Source organism: Thunnus albacares, chromosome 13, assembly GCF_914725855.1.
Source record: "Thunnus albacares chromosome 13, fThuAlb1.1, whole genome shotgun sequence".
Classification (NCBI taxonomy): Eukaryota; Metazoa; Chordata; class Actinopteri; order Scombriformes; family Scombridae; genus Thunnus; species Thunnus albacares.
The window spans coordinates 6,424,131-6,446,875 of record NC_058118.1 but is presented as its reverse complement, the minus strand read 5'-3'; the positions used below and the strand labels follow the sequence as shown (position 1 = coordinate 6,446,875).

The following is a 22,745-nucleotide window of genomic DNA, read 5'->3' as shown; positions in this document are numbered from 1 at the left end:
AGGGACGTTGTAACTATTTTCTGGGAGGGGGCATGGACTACTTCACCCTTCGCACCGCTATCACTACTATCTTTCTCTCTCTCTCAAGCACGTAGCTGGCTCAGAGGGAGGTTTTGAAAAGAAATCAAATATCCACTTTTATGACATTGCCTTGAACCACAAGCCTAATTTGACCCCACCTACTAGCTAACCAGGTCAACGTGCGCACGCATCAAAGGTTCCTCTGTATGTATACGTCTATGTGACTACTTCAGACTGCATATATGTGTACATCATGTTAGTATGTGCCATTTACTGACTGCAGACATTTTCATTCATTATTTTGTATTTTATGAATGCACATATAGGCTACAGCATATGTTATATTAAACATTATTCACATGGGTCAACAGTTTTTCTTGCTAGGTTGCTAAGGAGCCCTTCTTGGCTAAGATGATGTGAATTACACTGGCCTGGCTATTTGTTTACATAGTTAAAGATGCATGAAGTGCTTTGAGCATGCTTATCTTTTCTGACAATCACATCACTAGGCTATAAAAGCATATATTCTCTACATTGTAAGGAAATATGAAAGACAGAAATTAAAGTCAGATAAATTTAAGCATCATTTCTTAATTAAAAAAAAAAAAAAGTTTTCTCAGCATCCTGCAGCCAGGCAGGATACCAAGAGCTCCATCATGGGATTTCCCCTTGGTGTTATGATTGCTGTGGCCAATTCCCTCTTTCCTCCCTAAGGTAGTAAACTCCCGGACAGTGAACCAAGTGATTGAAATCATCTCATTTCAATCGGAGTCAGCCTCTGCTGTGGGTGACATAGACCTACAGACATTGTGTCCAGTAATGGTGTTAAGGGCTTACTTGACACGCACGCAGTCCCTGAAACACTCACATTCACAGTTGTTTGTCTGTTATGGTGATAACAAATAAGGCTTTCCTGTATCTAAACAGTGTCTGTCTCACTGGGTGGTCGATACCATTTCTCGTGCCTACGACGGGCAGAACCTTCCTGTCCTTGGTAATCTTGTGGCACTCTACTAGAGGTATGGCCACTTCCTAGGCTGCTTTAAGAGGGGTATCTATTTTACAGAGTCAACGTGGCTGCATGGGCACCAATGGGTTCTGCTGTACTCTCAGCTGCTGGATGGAGAAGTGATGGTATGGAGTCCTCTGTTCCTTGCGACCCTGATGGTTTAAGTCATCCAAGGTGAAGACAGTGGTGACGGTCTGAGTGAGGTCAAAATAGATCGTAAACTATGGCTTCAACTATGGATCTATGAGACCAAACGATGACCGTCACCATCTCTTGTTGCTCAGAACTGGCTAAGGTGTTCCAGGCAAGAGGAAGAGGCATGTTCACTTGGATGCTCTACGGCGAGCCAACCTCCTGAGGTCAGTCACATGATTTTGTTGACATAAGGTCTTGAGGATAGGTAGAAGGATGGCATCATCCAAAGTGAAGACCATGGTGACGGTCATCATTCAGTCTCATACATCCATAGTTATAGCCATAACTTTCGTTTGTCATGCTGAACAGACGTCTCATCGCTGTCTGTCCTTTGACTGTCTAGTATGTATGTTAATTACAAAGCTTTTCAAGAACTATGGCTGGCTGATAATTTTAATATTTACATTAAAATACGATTTTGTGGATTAAATACTTATTGAGTCCGGTCTTATGGTCTTAAAAAAAAAAAACTGTTGCCCTACCAGGCTGTGAGTTTTACAGTAGGCTAAGATTAGCTAGCTAGCTAACACAGGTTAGCTGATGACAATGATAAAATTACTGAACAAAAAGCAAAGGCGACCCCTCAGTATCTGTAGTCAACAGCAGCTCCACGCCAGTTTACAAATGCTGGTAGTGAAAATGAAGATGTATTAGTGTCCTCCTTCAGAAACTGCTGTGGTGACTCAACTTCCGACAGAGCTTTGAGGGCCGCGGTCAAGCCAAGGCAGCAGTAGTAGAGCCAAAACCATCACTGCTCTGTAACCAGTCCAGCTTTAGTTTAGGACCTCCTACCTTATTAACATATGGACACAGAAATACAGAAATAATTGAATGAATAAATGTAGGAATAAATGAATGAATGTAGGGGAGACCAGGGACAGTTGTACCATGGGATGGCTGTAATACCTTGAATTCCTCCAATCAGAAACAAGCTACAGTGATTACACTCACTCTACGCATGCTCAGTAAGATTGATCTTCTTGCTTAAAAAAAAAGGAGCCACATTTAAAACTCCCAGAGAAAGTTACCAGCGAAAGTGTTTTTTTGAGGTAAAAATTTAACTTTTCTATCAGATGTATTTTTTGGATACTGTCCTGAGATCGAATGTCTAGAAATCCAAATAAGTATTATTAGAATCACTGTTTTGTAAGCTAAAAATAGAAATGGCTAACATGTGTCAAACTAGTCAGTCAAGCTAGTTCACATGAGGTGAAAAAATGGCTGGTGATACTGGGACAGTTGTAACGCCTTGTTACAATCATCCCTGAACCAAGTTTCATTTATATTTTAAAAACCTAAAGGCCTACATAAACTAGATAGATAGATAGATAGATAGATAGATAGATAGATAGATAGATAGATAGATAGATAGATAGATAGATAGATAGATAACAAATCAGTCAGTGGAAACACGTTTGGTTACAGCATGCTAAATATCAGACAAAGGAAGACAGACAGGGGAGTCCCACTTCCCTGTGTACAGGGACAGTTGTAACAGTGGAGTGACTGTATTTAAATCAATTTTGCAACCTGTACGTATTTCATAAAACCATGGGTGTGGTAATCTCAGTTCTAAAAAACAGTCTGCAATATGCACAACTTTCAAAATAAAGAATTGCTCTTTCAAAACTCAAGTTTCAACATTTCGCAATGGATGTGCACCAGTTTTCAGATCAACATTTAAAAGGTTTCAAACCTGGAAAACAAACTAATACACCAGGAGAGCAGTGACAAGTTTGAATCTCTGAAAATGTGTTGGAGAAACACTAAAGTGAGCTGCAGTTGCTCAAATACAAAATAGTGTTTGCAGAGATTTTTTTAACAGCCTATCAAAACATTATGCAAGCCTTCAAAACTTTCAATCTTGCAAAACCTTTTTTACTAGATTTCAAGCTTTCCAAAACTGAGTTTCAATCAGAAACTTTTTTCAAAGTCAGGCAGATTCACCTACAAACCTGAATGTATATGCAAGCTACTGATTTTGATTGTACAAGCAGGACTGTAAATTTAACTCACTAACATCTTTTTTGAGAAAACAAAACTGATTTGAAAAGTTTACCACTAAAATTGTGTGGGTTAAGTTATAAAAATAATTTTAGTCCCCAAACTACACCTCTGTGGAATTGCAGATATTATGACTGTGAGAAACAAATCACTGTTCAATAAGAAGTGGATGGAAAAGGAAAAATGGTCTGTGATGCACACACCAGCTGATGGAGGGCTTTTTATGTAATTTGAAGATTTTTGTCTAAAATAAGATTTCATGGGAGACCATAATGAGTTTTACAGTGTCTTCAATGTTATTCCCTCAGTCGATGGCTTTGATGGCCCATAATGGGTTTAAAGACCCTGTCGTGGAAAACTCTCCAGATAGGCCAATAACTCTTCAGGTCTCCCATAACATATTTGTTCCAAAAAACAAGATGATCCAAACTCTAAGATTTACTGTGTATCATTTGCAATACAAGTAAACCGAGGCTTGATCCATAGATCAAAAAACCTAAATGTAAGACTACAAGCTCCATTTTATGTAATCTGCTTAAACTCCCATTGTAGAGCCTATCTTATCTGGTTTTCTTGGACTCATCCTCATTTTACCAATTCCCGGAATCTCCCACCATTTCTTCCAAGATTCCCTTGTAAGCTCCTCCCCTGGTGATGTCACTTCCAGTGAAGCTCCTCCCACAATGTCATTATTGACTTTGACATTTTGGCATTGATGCAAATATGATCCTCTTTGGAAACAATGATGTCTCAAACTTCCCTATAACTAAACATAAGAATAGCCTGTAATTAATCAAATGTCATACGCAAATAATCAGACATCACGAGCACTGACCCTTCCATGACTCTTAATGATTAACTATCCTGTACACTGTCCCTGAGATAACACTGGAATGATTATTTATACAAGGAAATTTTTCCACCACAACCCCTCACGCAGAACCAAAAGAGCAAAAAAATCTGAACCAATTATTATATCAAACTGCCTATTCCACCAAAAGCTGGGAAATCCAGTTTAAAACTTTCCCCTCAGGGTAATTTCTGAGGCAGTGATTTGGAGGGGACAGAAACTGTTGCATTGGATCATATCATTGGTTTTATGGTTTTTATGGTTTGACAACTTTTGACTGGTACTGTACATGTCATTTTGGAGTCATCTTGAAAGCAAAGAACATTAACTGATCCTGAACATCACTATTATGTACTATATAAATACTGTATATAAATTCTAAATAAATAGTGTTGTCATTTCCTTTCATCCCTAAACTTGATGAAGAAATAAATTGCCAAAAGACTGCTGAATCTGACCATGAACTTAAGTCTGAATACCCCACTTCCTTTCGCGAAGGTCGCATCATTTCTCTTGCAAGACAAATGCGAAAAACATTCACAAGTTTGTTTAGGCTTGTCTGAATTGCTGTTATTCTCTGTTTACAGGGCTCCCTTAGAACTGATTAAACATATCTACAGCTGTTCAAAACACTGCAGCCTCACCAAAATTAGACTGAGTGAACATCTCAATCTCTACACTGGCTGCCTGTAAGCTATAAATTTAATTTTATGGTGCTTATCATTTTCAAATCACCTTGCTCAAGACTACGTCATTGACCTGCTCACAGTTTATGTTCCTAACAGATCACTACATTGTGCTGAATCTCTCACATTAACTGTTCCTCAGTCCGGGATTAAAGCCTACAGTGATGCTGCATTTAATTCATACAGCCTACAGATACTGGAGCAGTAACTTTGTAGAGTTGAGAATGTGCACCTCCTCTACAACTTTAAAAAAACAGATTTTCACTAGACGTTCATTATTTTTGTAATACATTGTATTGTATTTTTGTATGAAATCATCTATATGTATAAAGTTTTATTATCATAGCCATTTTCAACAATATTCTGTTGGTACAACAATCAATAACACCCTTGACAAACAACTAAAAACCTCTCGAGTGTTTTCAGGAAACATTTACAACTGGAAAACCTAGTTGGTTACAGTATTGAACACAAAGGCAAGAGGGATATGAGAATATTTCAATATCCCCAGTGAGAATTTTTCAAGCCTCAGGAATATATTATGATTGGAAATTAATGGCTCATGCATGATATAAGATTTTAGTAAGATGTTATTTAAAGGTATACTATGCAGGATTTTCCTTTAAAAAAATTATTATATTATATTTAATTGTTTATTTATAAAGTTTTATCTGATTTACAGCTTTGTTCTCGGCAGCACTTCTCACTCTTTTTATTCACTCTCTTCACTCCTGCTCGCTCAACCACTGCTTTTCTCTCTCTCTTGCTCTCTCTCGCTCTGGTCAAGCCGGGGAGGAGGGGCCAACTTTTTGACAGTGAAATGATGTCCTCATGTTCTTCTGTAATTAATAACAATTAGACATAGTATGTCAACAGTTCTGATTTAAGCATTTACATCTAGAGCCGGGGGAAAAAAGCGTCCTTGAGAAGCTCAGTATGTAACCTTCCCTTTATAATGCCCCAGGCAGTGCAGCAGACACCTACATAGCATCATATGATCATGGAGTATGATTCATCTAAAGATTCATCATTTTACAAGGTTTTTTTGGATTGCATTTACTCAAATCTCAGGAAGCAGTTCAAGTATCAACATGCTCTAGGTGGGAGGAAAGATTATTTAGCAATACACAGGAAATGAGGTAACTCAGGCTTCGTACCTTGCTACCCATCTACAGTAGAGAGGGTTTGATTTTCAAGGAACACGTGATTCATGAGTGTAATGATCTGACTGAGGAATGGGCTCATTTAATCATTTACTTGCTGCTATCCCACACTCTGTTGTTATCAGCTGAGATACCAACTCAAGCTTCAACTTCAGAGTGTGGAAAATATCAGTCCTGCACTCATACAGTAACATCTTATTATCTGGCATAAAATGTATAGTTTTATTTTGTAAAATGTCTAGACTGAAATATCTTAACAACTACAATAACATTTAGTACAGACATTCATGGTCCCCAAAGGATGAATCCTGCTGACTTACCCTGACTTTTCCTTTATCCCCACCAAGCGGGCTTAAACTTTTTGCTTGTCAAATACCTGCAAAACTAATGACATTCCCATCAACCTCAGCTGCACTTTGTGTTTAGTGCTGTTTAGCAGATGTTAACATGCTAACACCCCGATTTAGACATTTAGCTGAAAGTACTGCTGTTCATATAATACAGCCTTTTTCCCCCCCAAAATAGAATAATTTATCTCCCGTTGTCCCCTTAAAAATAACAGTTTGTGCCAGTTGGCACACATTACATTGTATCTACTCAGGCATTTTAGGTCATTATTTAGATTGTCATGCAGCCCCTTTTTACAATCCTTGTAAAATCCTAACAATCCCACCAAATCCTTGCAATCCTATCAGATTCTAGGCATGGCCATTTTGTGGCAATGTCCAATGTATATTCATATGTCTTTTGGAATAGGCTTTAATCAGATTTAGATTTGGATTTTAAACATGATTGCAAAATAAGATGTTCCGTTTACTAATCTCTGAAGATTAGAAAGAACTGCACATAAGTGACAAAAATATTTCTCTGATTGGAAACCTTTTATGTAATATTCTTAATATTTCAACTTGTTCATTCTGAAGTGGAATGACTCACTGTCATTATATTTGTGCCACTTCCTTTCCTCTAGGAATGAAGATTAGAAATGCAAAGCACCTCACAGAAGGAGAGACAGTGAATTGTTGAGTGGGTGAGAAACCCAAAACTGTTTCACTGTGTGTCCCCCACACAAAATAACGATAAAACATAAGAGGGCTTAATGTCTGCAAATGATGACACGAGAGTGCGCAAACAGGTTGAACTGTGGCATACTCACTGTGGGTTTGTGTTGAGCTTATGTTGTTTCTATCTCTGCCTAACAAGCAGGAAGAGAGTGTCAGTGGGAACGATAAGGTTTGATTGCACAAACAGGAGGAGGTCCAGTGCGTGTGTGGCAGCTGTTGAGTTATTTGAATTTGCAAGCAAGTCAAGACTGAATTTGAAAATGCCTTTTCACTCATTTAGTGCATTGTACTTAACAAAGGAGGGAAGAGAGATGCAGTGACAAGCCAGAAGATGCAATGATGAGGTGAATGGGAAGATCCACAAATGTGGCTGACTTAAGGAAGAGTGTGGAGAGAGAGAGAGAGAGAGAGAGAGAGAGAAAGAGAGAGAGAGGGAGGGGGAGAGAGAGAGACAGAGAGGCAGCGTAGGAGGGAGGAAGTTCTACAGTTCAGGACTTCTCATGAAGCGTGTCAGACGATACTCACGAGAAGAGGGAGAGGACCTTTGCCACTAGTGAGGAACGAGTTAGAGGAAATCAGGAGAAGTGGAGTCTGGGTGTTCCTATGCAAGCGGGATGAAGTGACCCTCCTCTCTGTGGGTCAGCCAACAGAAGATGAAGAGCCAAATCACCAACGCCCTCTCTGACTTCTTCTTTGAGTATGAGACCCCACGCCAGGTGCTGGTGAGGAACAGGAGAGTTGGGGTGGTGTGCCGTCTGATCCAGCTGGGAGTCCTGGCTTACATCATTGTGTAAGAGACAACACATTCATCCTTTTTTGCTTTTCAGAGGTAAAACAGGCAGAGCGGAATGTAGAGAGGTTTGTATTGTCTTGCGTGTGTCAGCTTGTTTGGTGAGACAGTGTATTGCAAAATTACCTCTTCCCATTGACCCTGCAAATTCCAACAACTTTCTTATCACTACGGATGTTAGTGCTGGCTGGAAGTGACGTTTTAATTTTGCACTGCATGACAAAAAAACATCATGTACATATCAAATTGTTAGAAAAACACAAGGCATTTTTAAATTGTTAAAGGTAAATTCTGAAGGGTGTTACCATGTGTTCGAGGTAAATACAGTTACTTGCCAGGTACTGTTGACACAGCAAACTGGCACAGCAAACTAAATATTATAATGACTGATGTCAGACTAGCAAGAACAGAACTCTGAGATCCAAGGACAGATAATTCTTATCATCTGCCCTTCTTCAAGTTGAGACAGAAATACAGCATGCTTGTTAACTTACGCACACTGAGCCACTCACCATCTCCACACACTTGCTTTGACATGTTGGATTTATTCACTGGAGACACATTCTCATGCAGTGGAAGCCTTTTTTTCATGTCACTTCACTTCGCAACATCTAGGTTTCTGTTGCTGCTAGTTTGAAATTACTCATGGACTGTTTGTTTGTTTGTATGTGTGTGTGTGTGTGTGTGTGTGATTTTTTTTTCTTCTACTGTGTCTGAGTGTGCACCTCTGAGCAGTAGAACCCGAGGAGCTGTGTGTGATGAACAGGCTGAGGCATATGCTAACACAGATAAGGATCAACTCTTGCCCAATTCACTGCCAAATGGCACACAGATATGTTACCTTCTGCTGGTGACCAGAAATGTGACAGAGAAAGACAAATTTAAGAATGTCTTGTCTGGCTAATGGCAAAGGTATTTTAAAGGAAAACAGGAAACATCAAGCAGATATTAAACTCAGTGGTTGGCTTCTTTTTGGGTCCATATCTTGTTGTAGCGCTTCTCAACAGTCTCCAGTCATCTCTGAATAACTTCATACTGATATGCTGATAATCATATCTTTGATTTCAAACTTTGACAAACCACAGCTGACTCCAACTATGGTTTTAGTTTGTACCAATAAGAAAGAAAGAAAGAAGAAAAGGGGAACAGCTGCAGTGTCTTTTAAAGGTTTGGTCTTGTGTCTTTTAATATCAAGGATCCCTGTGTATGACAGGGCTGCCTCCTTCCCCCTGTTACCTGCCTTTTGCAGCCATCAGGAAACATTGATGATGGGCATGAAAGGCGATGTGATTATGAAGCCGTCTATTTTCTCCTCTTCAGCAGTCAAGCGGCAGGCTGAAATGTCAGAGCAGCCTGTGTGTCCGGTGAACCACTGGTTGTCTTGTTAGGAATTTTAGATTTCATTTGAACCTCAAACTTGCCACAAATACATGTACTTTTTAACTTTAAATTTTTTGTGTGAAAAAAATATATGTATGAAATTAAATATATGAAAAATTACGCATTCTTGGCCACACACAGTTCAAGGAGTGCACATACAAGAAAGTGCTGTGCATAAATAAAAAATCCTACATGAAAGTATGTTAGTTGAAAGTAAATCTCTTAACAAAGTAAAAAAAAAGTGAATACAAATTGAATTGAGAACAGCAGCTCCAGCAAACCATAATGGCTTTTCTTTTAATTAATTCTTGACTTGTCACTTTTAAGTTGACAGAAAAGCCAATCCATTGTTTGCATTTCAAAATGATTAGTTGACGGTTGATTTTTAATTTTTTCATTCTAATTTGTCTTCATAAAAATAAAAAAACCCCACTAATCTCAGCGCCACAATATGGTGGGAAGAAAAGCCCTCAGCACATCAAGGAGCCTCCTCCCTGCCTCCCTCTGTCGCAGCAGATACAGATCTCACTTAGACTGCTGTTTTGGAAGTTCCTTCCATTATTTCATGCTCACGGGTTTCTTTATTCCATTAATGTGCTCTATTTTTCTCCCCTTCCCCTTCAGTGTAAGCCCTGACTTACATAATTTGATTTGCCTAACTGATAGAGGTTGCGGGTTTTAGCTCATTGTGCATACAGTGCCTTACTTTCACAGTATTCAGTTCTGAAAGATGCTTTTGTTCATCTGTTACTGTAAAGTGCTTTAATTTTCCGCTGCATGCATGCTGTCCTTTAGGCTCTCTGCCACATGCAAATAACATTGCATGTGTGTGCGTGTGTGAATGTGTGTGGACATATGCTATATTCTCTGTATGCACACAAGTTGTTGCCTCACTTCCTGGCCAGGCACACAGATTGAGCAACACAATTAAAAACTCCATTCTGTAGTGATAAACAAGTACCGAACCTGAGCATGAAGCCACTTTTTTCAGACACTTGTTCTTAATTTAGTCAACCCATCACAAACCTGGAATATTAAGATAAACTCTGTTTGGCATATGAAATAAAACTAATAGTAGATTTCACATAGTAGATAGATTTAACCCCCCAGGTTACATCTTTATAGATGATGACAATCAGTACTCTTAAGAGAGGACAGTTTTTATTTGTTTGCACTAATGAACATTCAAGCTGTTATCTTTGTGATATAGCATATATTTACTTTCTACTTGAGCTGCTTTCAATCACTTTCTTGGCAAACATGTAACAGTTTGCTGCAATGCTCTGATAACTAACATAGTTTGCAGCTCATAGGTTGTCTCATATTAGTAAATGTCTGTACTTTAAAATCTAAAATGTCACATTTGTCCTAGTGGTGGTAAAAGGACATAAGGCCACCATGACATTTCATAACCACAGTCACACGCACATGTGCCCCTGTGAGGTGTGCTGCTGGCATGTTGAATTGCTATGTAGAATGTCGACATCACCCGTATACATGCCCTTGCCTGTGGGGTTGGAGGGTTGGCTGGGGTGTAGCGGGGGTCTGACGTGCTGACAGACCTGACAAGATGCTTGCTGTATCCTGTACAGGTGGGTGTTCATCTACGAGAAAGGCTACCAGTCCACAGACACAGCAGTCAGCTCTGTCTTCACCAAAATGAAAGGAGTGGGCTACACCAATGTGAATGGAGCTGAGAGAGTCTGGGATGTGGCCGACTACGTCTTCCCACCGCAGGTTGGTGACTGGTTGGCTGAAACATTTTTATAGATGCAAGAACATTTAGTGTGTGCTCATCACATGAGTCCTAATTAGTAAAGAATTTGTTTTGTTCCCCATATAAGTCACTGACCATTTTTAGGATTATAGAACATTTGGGTCAGCGTCGATATGATGAAGTCAACATCCACATTCCATGAATCAAACTGTCAGAGTGAATGAACATCAGGCTGAGTCAGACAAGCAACGTCAAAACACTTTGCTCCCTAAAGAAAGTTGCTTGGCGGTCAGATGGTGACAAAGATCAAGGTTTAAAAACATCTGTGTTGGCTTGATTTTATGCCAGATCCAATCAATGACGACACATGAAATGTACACACAGATTGAAAGTTAATGCTGGGCCCTGGTTTTCATATGTGGATAACAAGGTTATCCAGATTAAAATGTTGATGATCTGACATAAGTCTGGAATATTTGGTTCTTTGAAGCTGCTTAAAATTCACCTGGAACTGTTGTCACAGCAACAAGTCCTTAAGCCCAAAGCTGCTAATGTGCAGGCTCATTGACAGTTAGCTGGATCATGACCAAGACATTTTAGGGTGAACCCCAAACATGAACTCATTTTCAGATATGAATGTCTACAGGATAAGAGTATGCATGTACATCCAAATCAAAGCGGGCAGGTGCTGAGCTGAACATGAACAAACAGTGAAAAAACAAAGAAACAGCTCACTGCAGGGCTCCAATGTCCACTAGAATTTATTGCACCAAATGCACACACCTTCATCAGACTCAAGTGACTCTTGAGTCTGATGAAGAGCAGGTCTGCTCGAAACGTCATTTGGTGCAATAAATATGTATATGTATGTTTTTTCACAGATACGAATGTCTCACACACTCATATTATGCATGGTAAATATACAACAAATAAAAGCTTGTGCAAAAAGGTATCAATCCAAATTTAGTTTGAGATACCCTGAGCAAAAGACATAAACTCAACTGTAAGATTCTGACCAGTGAAGCCACAACATATGACATTTCATTTGACATTTGATACATAAAAACCTATTAAATGACAAACTTCAGAACTCACTTGCTGAAGCATGTTACAGCAATTATAACTGCTCTTTTGGGGTGTGCTAATAAGGTTACATTTTCATAACAGACATATGATTATCACCAAAGTCCCTCATATGTTCAATGAGAAGAACTGTACCAATCATACACCCAACATCACTCACAGTGTGACCACATTCACTGTTAAGCACACATAAGGAGCACACATAAAAGTAGGCTTATGTCCAAGAATCTGTTACCCCCAGTGCATGCTGGGAGGGTTCCCAACATACCTACCTCATTTAACAGTGATCACATGATCAGTACTCAACCAATAATATGAATGTTGATCATGGCTTCAACTCTCTACTCATTTTCCCTCCGTTATTTAAGATAACTTCACTCAGGGTTCACAAATCAATCCTCAAACTGCATTCACAGATCCAAATTACCAAAATGAGTATTCACATTTGAAGAACAGGGCCCACGTTTGTAGATTTGATCCTGATCATAATCTGGCTTTGTCAACATCAAGGTGTCCCTGCAGTTCCCAAAAATCAGTGCGTGCATCCTGCAAAGAACTGAGCAAATGTCCTACCAAAAGGTAGGACCCAAACAAAGAAATAACAAAGACACAATGAAGATCATCATGTTTGCTTTGAGGCGAGGGTGTGGACCTTTTAATTCAGAGCAGGTTTGATTTAGTGTTGTAGCAAGCTGGGTTGCGTTAAGAGTTATTTGTTGCAACAGCAGCAGCACAACAGTTTTGCAGCACTTCCTGTCATGAGGGGATGATGCTAGTATTGGTGCACAGAACAACACTCATGGTTTGACATCTCTTACGACTCTTACATCGACTGACTTCCTGATGTCTAGACAGTGGCAGAGCCTACTGAACACTATAGCCCCAAAGTTCTGCCCCTGATTGCTGTGCATTTCCTCAGGCACACCAAAGCGGCAGAACATCTTGTTGACCAGGCATTCCACAGTAGTGGTGGCACTCTGGTCAGGAATGGCATACACTCCAGGCCACATGGTGAAGTAGTCCACACCAAAATGTACTGGTTACTATGATTGGAGGTGGGAAAAGAGCCCAGAATGTCAACACTCTCACACTCCATGGGGCCCCCCACCTGACACTGCTGCAGGGAAGCATGTGAGCACTGAATTGGACCTTTCTGGGCTGTGCTGGAATCACACAGATGAACGAAGAGTTCCACATCATACCGACACTGTGGCCAGTATTACCTAGATCACAGCCGGTACAAATTCTGTGACTCAAAAGTGCCCAGCCCCCATCGCACCGTGGACAAGCTGAAGGTCCTGGGGTTGCAACTGGCATGGAACCAGGAGCTTGAAAACATTATGCTGGCCCCTAGGAGGCTGCCAGTGGTGGTGGATGAGGCCATTTTGACTGGTGACGCTAGACCACTTGGAGTAGAGGGCCTTAGTCTCTGGGTCTAATGCTGAGACAGCTGCCCGTGCAGGTCATTGGCCCACCCCCCACCCAAATCTGGACCCAGGAGAGAATGGTTTGGTTCTGGTCATTGCAAAGCTATTGGGGGTCGATGTTCTAAACACCACTGTCATTTGCAAACTTCGTTCCTTCACAGTCAACTTTATTTGTTGTAACAGCAGCATGGCACAACAGTTTTACAACACCTGTCCAAGAGGGGGGAATGCCATTATTGGTGCATGAAACAACACTCGTGGTTTGAAACTCTGCTGACTCTGACAACGACTGAGGAACGCTAAATATGAAACAAACTGCTACAGTATTGGCTGAACATATTATACAACAAAATGACTTTATCAACATTAACTTACAGTTATTTTCTGTTTTAAGCTGTTTGTACAACTTCATGTAACACATTCCATCCCTTAAAACTGCAGGCAGTCAATCACAAATGTAACTAAATGTGCAGTCAGTAGTAGTGTTCCTCCGGGTGGCTAGCCCACAGGAAACAGTTTTTTTTTTGTGTATGGCTCCATGATTGGACAGTTGATTGTTTTTTATTTTTGCATGAACAGTGCATTTTCAAAAAAAGAAAAAGCTCCACATCATGAAAACCAATGACAGCACTTTACATTCAAAATCTGTAGGTTTAAGTTGCTCTCCTCTGGACAACACTGAAATACAATACACCTCTTCAGTTTGTTTTTTGTGTTGTCTTTTTAACATATGTTTTTCTTTTAATTATGACAGTAAATGCATAAAAGGAAGGAAATATGTATAATAATGTGTATTTTATTTAACTTTATTCAAATGTTTGATATGTTTTAAATGTTGTATATGTAAGAATTTTGAAGCAATTTACATGTATTAATCATTCTTTATTGCCAGCGAAGGGGGGGTGCAGGGGTGGGGGGCTCACTGACCAGGAGTGAGAGATGCTTTGCTGAAACACCGTGCAAAATACAATGTCAGAGATCTTTTATGTAATTATGAGCAGTGTAAATGAGGAAAAAGAATGCACACAAGCATGCAAGCGCGAGTAACAGGATTTTAACTACAGTTCACTTAACGGCCACAGGTGTCATTAATGAGAGGGAATTTCTTACAAATAGAACCTTTAATTTAGACATTTTAAACCTTCTATATATATCAACCACCAGTTTATCTTTAAGCTGAAATCCCTTTCTTTGTCAGGGAGTATTCCCCAGATGTTCTTTGTTTTACTAATTGAGTTCATCACTTTGATGGATGTTTTCATGTTGTAATGGTTTGGTTTTGGAGAAACTTAATCAAAGAGGTCATACTTCATGTTCAGAATGTGGCCACTGTGATAATGAAATAAATGGTCAGCAAGACCAAAATAGCATATTGTAGTATAGAATCCAGCATCTTATTTCCAGTGTAACATCATCAGTTATACCACGTCACATCAAGAGCATTCCCATAGACATAAAAGAGCTTAACCATGGTTAAAAAGTATATCAAACTATACTTAAATAATTTTAAGGCTCACTGATTAACGTGTAGTATCATGTTTGATTAATACATTTAAAAATAGGTTATGTGCTGGACTATTTCTTGAGCAGGAGCAGGGACTTCCTGGACATGTTAATTAGTGAGCTTTGGTGTGAGGGGCTGATAGGGTGGATTTTCTTACCTTTCGATAAAGCCAGGCTTGCCGTTTACAACTGTTTCCAGTCTTTATGCTAACCTAAGCACACTGGCTGCTGGCTGTAACTTTATATTTACTGTACAGATTGAAGAGTGCTATCGATCATCTCATCAAAGTGTTGAACTATTCCTTGAAGATGAAAACTATGGAGAAAACAACATGTTAGTTTTTGGGATAACAAAGATTTTGTTTGAAGGAGCAGGGTCATCAGTGGGCTACAACTGATTAATGTTTCACAGGCTAAACTTTAGCATGTTGCGTAACAACCACTGCATCCTCTATCATGTAATTTTATGGCATAGATACATCAGAATACAGAATTGTAAAACATTCCATCTTTTAATCCTAAACTTCAGGGAGACTCATCTTTTGTGGTGATGACTAACTACATTATAACTGAAGGTCAGAAGATGGGAAAGTGTCCAGAGGTATGTGAAAATTCTCCTTCTTCCTTACTTTTTCTCCCTCCCTGTTTTCTCCTTCTCCCTCTGACATATACACTTCCATAAATAGTAAAACAAAACGGAAATAGGGCCTCATTCCAAGACTGTTTCTGTAATTGGGTAATTTGTGTAGCTGTCAAATTGCAGAATACATTTCTGTAGTCATTATTGTACAAGGATTACTTTGTAATTTGTACTTTGCAGTTACTCTATGTTGCAGAATATCACAATAAATGCAAAACTTTATTTTCACTGTCATGTTGTTTTCATGTTCAAAATGTACTGGTTTCTTCAAATCCACATTCCTCAGTCATGTACATACACTGACCCTAATCCCTTGTTTATAACAGCTCCCAGGCAAACACAACTGCAGCTCAGGCGCTGACTGTGAAGGAGGGAGTTTCAAACGTACGGGACATGGTAAATCCTGACAGTGTGTGACCTCAGCAGGCCTCACTGAGTAACCGTCTGTCCACCTGTGACTTTTCTTATCCTGTTTTGTTTTGCTGGTGACTTAAGTCCTTCTGAAACTTCTTAAAGCCTTCTCAGACTTTGTGACGGTCACAGGACCACAATGTACTGAGGGAGGTAGTTGATCACGTCAGGTTATGTGGCAGTGTGTTTGCAAAATGGGCTGTGGCTCCTGAGAATTGCTGTAAGACTCACACAGTAGAAGCTAAAATACACCAGCTGTGACACCCAACTGTCACTGCTAAGGTAAACATTTAGATTTAAATGCCCTTGTCCAGCACTGAGAAAAAAAAAAAGATTAAAATCAACAGCCTAAGTCTTAGCAACCAAACAGTGTGGCGTGCATGTTCCTCATCATGGCTTGTTTATCGTTGAAGTAAAACCCTGCCTTAAGCAAGCAGACACATGCATGTAAATATAAGTACAGACGTTACAGTAACTTCTGTGTGTACGAGCTGACAAAAACCATAAGCACACAGAGACATTAAAAACAAATAGTCGTGCAGACGGGAGCTTTTTTAATAGGTCTACACATATACAACATTGTCTGCAAGTTCAAAGAGCAGTTATATAAATTTATTGTCCTCCATATGTCCCAGGGTTAAATTCTGAGCCTTTCATGTCCTCCGTGCCCCACATCGACTTCAATAAGACCATTGTTAGCCAAAGCTTTAGATCTGTCTGTTTCCGACCAGTCAAATTCACCTTGAGGTGCCAGTATCCCCTCAGAGGCGTTGTACTGTCACTACGCTTGTAGACAAGTAAACATGGGGGTTGCCCTGTGGCTACACAGACTGGTGGGCTCCAGTGAAAGGTCAGAGATTGAAGCTGAATGACCGAACCATTTGTGAACTCATCTAGCACATGATGGTAGGGACTGATACCAGTAAAGCTAATCACATGGAGAGAAATTATATGTTAGGATCAGGGAGAGATAAAGGAAATGGCTATTTCAGCGTTTGCTTTGCTTCCCTTCATATCTCTCCTGCTGCTGTTGATGCTAATTCAAGATAAGTGGATGAAAAGTGGGGGCAGAAAATGTTTAGAATAGCTTTAATGTTAAAGCCTGCATCCTCTCTTTCTTTCCTGCTCAAAATGCTAATTGTACTTCCTGATTCTTGTTCCAGTTTTAAAGTTTGTTCCTAATGATGATAGTGTGTTTCCATTTCAAGGGCAAATGACGGGAGTCTGTGTGAATACTACTAAGACCTGTGAGGTTTTGGCTTGGTGCCCTGTTGAGAATGACCACAACATCCCAGAGTATGTGGAAAAACTGAATCATTCAAGCTGCAAGCTCATACTGTCATGTAATGCGTGGGATTTTTGACTTTGTTACAAGTCTGTCCTGTCAAGTGTCTTATATAATTCTCTGTACATCAGAAATATCATTTGTGTTGATTTATGTTCCTCAACATACTGGATTTGATACTCACCCCTCTTCTCTTCACTTTATTTCCATCCAGCCCTCCTCTGTTGATGTCTGCAGAGAACTACACACTGTTCATCAAAAATTCTGTAACTTTCCCCTTATTTGGTGTCACAAGGTGATGAACCTTATTCATGTCAATGTCATTTTAGTTTGGCAGATGCTACAAAAGTGACCAAATCTAGATAATTTCATAAAAAATAAGACAGATTTTTGCATATGTTGCTACAACTCCTGAAAGTGTTGCCATACTTGAGGGTTTAAGTTTTTATGTGTAAAAGTGAAATGTTACACTTTTCCTTTAAAAGAGATGCAAAAATCTATAATATCTTTTCACTCGTTATAATTACTTTTTAAATCGACATAGATGAAGCTGAAGGATAAAGGAGGATTTTAGGTGTGCAAAGAAATCAGATAGTGTCAGTTGGCAATATTGTTGCACTGGCACAAATTTTACAGTATAACTTTGCTTCATAACGCCCAATTATGTTTTCAGGAGTAACCTGGTGGAGGGTATTAATAATACGTACATCAGACAATGCCTTCATCATCCAAAGACTGCTCCACTGTGTCCCATATTCAAACTGGGGGACATAGTTAAAGAGTCTGGCTTCAATTTTACAACAATAGCTAGAGAGGTAAGTACTTTGCATGAGATCTGTACGCAACACTGAATAGATAGGAATGATTTCCAGGTGGATATTCTATTTAATCAAAGCTGCACATGTATTGTCTTTAAGGGTTTATGGTTTCTTTTTTTTTTCTCTTGTTGTAATGAAGCGTTGCTTTCATGTATTATGTACTTGTGTCCTGACAGGGAGGGGCAATTGGTATTGTGGTTGACTGGACATGTAACTTTGATGTGGATGTAAAACACTGTAAACCAACATACAAGTTCCACGGTCTGTACGGAAACCCTGATGAGAAAGACAAAGCCAAAGCATCAGTGGGCTACAACTTCAGGTGTGTAAATATAACAGGTGTTATACTGCAGAAATACTTGCCCAGGTCTATGTTCTTTGTCTTAGCTATGATGCCTCAAGCAAACGTCTGATATTTTGGGACATCCTCTCTGGGCAAGGGTTCGATGAGAGAAGATTGATATTACTGTCAATTCAATATGAATCTGGAGCCTTCAGCCAGTTAGCTTAGCTTAGCATAAAGACTGGAAACAGGAGGAAATGGCTAGCATAGTGCTAGTACTGTAGCCCAAATATAAGGTGACCCTGATTATAAGATGCCCCTCCCTTTTCCAACAACTGTTTTGGAAAAATAACTTTTTGAATATAATTGACATCATAGTATAGTTACATACTCACACACTCTCCTACCAGGCTCTTGGAAGCAGTCAAAACTTATTTTCTCTGGCAGGTAGCATTTATACAATTGCCTGTTTGTGTTTTTGAGCTCCTTATCTGTGACAGTGGTATTTGGCAGCTTGACAAATTCCGTTCCTGCGGTAGAGATATCGGAAGACACTTTGAACTTGTTTGCACTCATCATGAATTTACTTTCTCCATGACAGAAAAACATGTTACATGAGCCTTCAGAAAAATCCTGCAGGTTAAACTGGACTAACGGCACACCTTTAGGGTTAACTGACTCTAACACACTCACTATAAACAGACTTTAAGACACTTGCTAGCCTAGCAACATTAAGGCTACAAACAACCCATAAAGCAACTCCCTGTAGGAGTCGGTTTTACACCGGGACTTTATCCATTCAAAAAGAATATCTGATGTTGTGAATACGTAATTGTCTAGCCGTCAGCGGAGTGTGTATGCAAATTAAGCTATAGACTAACATGTGTAAAAATATTCTCTGCGGTTAACTGATTTAAGGTCAACTGTTGACGTCCCTATTTTGGACTTTTTCCTCCCTGTTTCCACTTATTATGCTAAGCTAAGCTAACTGTATCCTGGCTGTAGCTCCACATTGAGCGTACACATATGAGAGTGGAATTGATCTTCTCGCCTAAGAAAAAAGAAATATGAAAGAAAAGAAATAATTTCAAAATGTCAAACTATTCCTTCGATGGAGGCATAGGCGTTACCAGGAAATCATGCTTGGAGAGGCAAAAAGTCAGCAATGGTGGGGTGGGGGCAATACATAATGTGTTGCTGTTTTTTGTTTTTTTTTACAATTATTTAAAGAAAGAAATAATTTTAAAAAATTACTTTGATGAAGCCATTTATATGATCACATTGATCTAATGATTTTTCAGTCTTAATTCTACTATATCTCATGTTGTAAATTGTTACATCATATCGCAGCATGTGATGCAACAGTATTAGCATTGTAAGGCATTTCAAAAATACAATTGAAGAAGAAGTTTCATGATGCACAGGATTAAAGAGCTCTGATAATCCAATGTTGCAGAATGCTGAGTTCTAACTGACCAGTCTGAAGTGTGCAGAGGCTGCAGATTAAACAACATATGTGTTCTGCTGCCTTCTGCATGGAGAATCTTTTCATACAGTATAAAGCAGCTGTGGACAACAGATACTGTCAGAATCAATCATATTAATTTATAAATCAATGCAGACTATGTTATTGCTTTAACCACATTAAACTTTATATTTTTTATGCCGATTTAAATGCGTCTATTGGCTGGGGAGAGTTTGATTAAATATACTGAGTGACATTGACATAGCATAGCAACACCAACAACTCGCTTTGCACTGCTTCATGTGAATAAACCCCCCCCCCCACACCTGTTGGTTCCTCTCCTACCACCTGTGCACCGTGCCTGCTGAGCTTGGCACCAAAGTTCACAGACAGGAAAAACAAATTCAGGAAACGGCCCCTTAATAGCGCCGCCTATGCATGGCGGTTTGATATTTACTGTCTCTTGTTGCCCGCTCTGGTAGGACTCAGTGTGTTCAGTCTATAGCAACAAAATATCAACACAAATACTGCTGGTGTTAATTTCTATTTTCATGTTAATTAATTTGTACGAGTATCACTCACTATATTTTCTATGGACTGGACTAAACTCAATGTTTGCTCATGATATTGGTCTGGTTCTGTTGAGCTTGTTGTTCTGAATACAGAATGCCTGAAGTTTATAATGTTTACTTGTCCTCAGTCAAACAGCTCAACCTGGTGCTCTCAGACTATAAATTGTTATTATTTTACTGTATGTAACCTGAGGGCAGTCGGCAGGTTTTCTGTTCTCAGATAGGCAAAGTCATTGGTATTATTTATACCTTACAAATTGACTCAGGGGTTGTTTACTATAATTGCATCAGCAACTTTACATACTATACTATTATACATATGCATATATGCATATACTATTATATATATACATACTATATTATTATACAAATGTTTATTGGTAACAATTAATTAGAACAATTTATTACATTCTAATAGGATATATTATGTGGGAAGTGTGTTGTTGTACAGGTTCTCTAGCAACAATCACAAATGGATAATAGGAAATATATAGGAAATGTAAAAATTTACCAAATGTTAAATTTACCAAATAATATCTGCGCCTGTTTGTAGGTATGCAAAGCATTATTTGGAGGACAAGGTTCCGAAAAGAACCCTTCTCAAGGTATTTGGCATCAGGGTCGATATCATTGTGCAATCGCTGGTAAGTCACATTTAATATTTTTGTTTATATGAATTTCCTACTTGAGAAACAGTCAAAGGGAAACTTGAATCATTAGCACTCTGTCCTTCACAGGCTAGAAAATTTGATATCATCCCAACATTGACAGCAATAGGCTCTGGAGTGGGCATTTTTGGAGTGGTATGTTGTAGCCTGACTAATACATGCAGTAACTGCTTATTGCTTATGATGTGTTGTGTATACAAACTAATATAAGTCTGATTTTTATAAAATTTTCAGGCAACTGTAGTCTGTGACTTGATGATGCTCTATATCCTGCCAAAAAGGGAATTTTACAAGAACATGAAATTCAAATACACAGACACACAAATACAGGTAAGCTCTATGCTGTATATAAACTTATGTAAATCTAGTGTAAATTTTGTTGTAATCAGATCCTATCAGTTTTTACACAAGATGGCAGCACAGAGACATATAACAATAACAGTCCAGGCAGACACAGAACAGACATCAACAAAATATTTAGAGGTGTACATTTATCTGAGCATCTTTTGGATGAATTTCAGTTCTTGTGAAGGAATGACATACATCAGAACTAGAAATCCCACTAGCACACAAGAGCAGTAACCATCAGCAACAATCTGTGTTCATTCCCTTAACATTCGTGACCAGTGCAGAACCATCCATGCTAAAAAGAAGATGAACTCCCCTCCTCATTCCACCCAGAGAGCTCTTTAACTGAAACAGGCAGGATATTTTGTATTTTCAGCATGACAGCGAGTCGCTCGGTTTAGACACAAGCGTCTATTACACCCTTGAAGCAAATGCAAGACAAGTCCAAGACACTGGCCAGTCCAACGTGAGTGCATATAGAAGTCTAGACAGTGGAGTAGACTTCCCATATGTATATTCTGTCATGTGATGATAAGGAGGATCCTTTTGCACATTACCCCAAGAGGTCTAAATGGCTCCTATCCTCTGGCTTTGACTTTTATCCTACAGGACCCTGATTCAGAGGAGGCTAGCACAGTGACTGATGCATCTAATGTAAGAGCTTCACATATAAGTCTTGCTTTAAGTATATCTATCTGTATCCTGTATGAGTCATTCTAAAATGAGCTCTGATGTGTTGACTGATTTTTTTTTTTTTTTTTACTGCTATTCCTGTGTAGAAGTGACCATGGAGCAAACTTGCAAGTCAATGGCCATGGTGTTTTGAAGTGTGCTGCACTGGAACCCTGCATTTGATCCTGCAAGACAACACACACACAAACACACACACAAACTCTAAAGGGACTCTGGGGACTGGAGAGGACACGGTTAAATGACAATGCTCCACGACCTTTATTTCTTATCAATGTTCCGGAGCATCTTTTACCAACATCCTTCCACTCATCCTGTAAAGCCACCCTGAGTAGGCCGCAGATAGAGTAGCTCAGCTGTATGTGTACTTTTTTTGGGTGGAGCTTGGTTTGCTTTTGTTTGGTCTTTTGGGTGTCTCCATATCTGTACAGGCGAAAGAACAGTGTCAGGCACGTCAATGCTCATAAATCATCGACAACTCATATTTTCCCTCTGTGACTGTCCTTGTCTAAACAAGAGACACACATAATGTGTGGATGTGCCACTGTCATTGATCCTGTATGCATTTTGTGATCAACGATCGAGTTCAATAAAACATGTACAGAAATATTACAGCTTTTTTCTTTTGTTTCAAGCAGTGAAACAAGAACACAGGCAAAAAAATATCAAAAGG

At 39.3% G+C, this 22,745-nt stretch overlaps 1 protein-coding gene and 1 long non-coding RNA gene across 5 annotated transcripts; one reads left to right on the top strand and one right to left on the bottom strand.

The window, feature by feature from the left end:
* The first annotated feature begins 1,311 nt into the window (after positions 1-1,311).
* Positions 1,312-22,681, top strand: p2rx1 (purinergic receptor P2X, ligand-gated ion channel, 1). 4 transcript variants are annotated; one of them, XM_044370063.1, is made up of 14 exons: positions 1,312-1,389; positions 10,755-10,899; positions 15,422-15,493; positions 15,859-15,928; positions 17,152-17,239; positions 17,443-17,523; positions 17,902-18,043; positions 18,223-18,368; positions 20,920-21,010; positions 21,104-21,169; positions 21,269-21,364; positions 21,759-21,848; positions 21,992-22,036; positions 22,162-22,681. In XM_044370063.1, the coding sequence occupies exons 2-14, from the start codon at positions 10,822-10,824 to the stop codon at positions 22,165-22,167; spliced, it is 1,071 nt and encodes a 356-aa protein (XP_044225998.1). In that variant the 5' UTR covers positions 1,312-1,389; positions 10,755-10,821; the 3' UTR covers positions 22,168-22,681. The 4 variants fall into 4 exon arrangements, with proteins under 4 accessions (XP_044225998.1, XP_044225996.1, XP_044225995.1 ...); XM_044370061.1 differs by lacking the exon at positions 1,312-1,389 and adding an exon at positions 7,203-7,782 and having other exon boundaries at positions 15,859-15,916; XM_044370060.1 differs by lacking the exon at positions 1,312-1,389 and adding an exon at positions 7,204-7,782.
* Positions 10,825-11,710, bottom strand: LOC122995082. The gene is made up of 3 exons (XR_006406718.1): positions 11,385-11,710; positions 11,015-11,087; positions 10,825-10,915 (listed from the first exon to the last, which is right to left on the bottom strand). It is a non-coding gene; the product is annotated as an uncharacterized LOC122995082 (long non-coding RNA).
* Positions 22,682-22,745: the final 64 nt, after the last annotated feature.

Bases quoted from the DNA above. Each gene is read 5' to 3' on its own strand.
- p2rx1 (XM_044370060.1), top strand. From the start codon at position 7,646: ATGAAGAGCCAAATCACCAACGCCCTCTCTGACTTCTTCTTTGAGTAT. The intron at 18,369-20,919 runs GTGTGTAAATAT...GCCTGTTTGTAG, and splicing joins TCAGTGGGCTACAACTTCAG to GTATGCAAAGCATTATTTGG. The intron at 21,170-21,268 runs GTATGTTGTAGC...TAAAATTTTCAG, and splicing joins GAGTGGGCATTTTTGGAGTG to GCAACTGTAGTCTGTGACTT.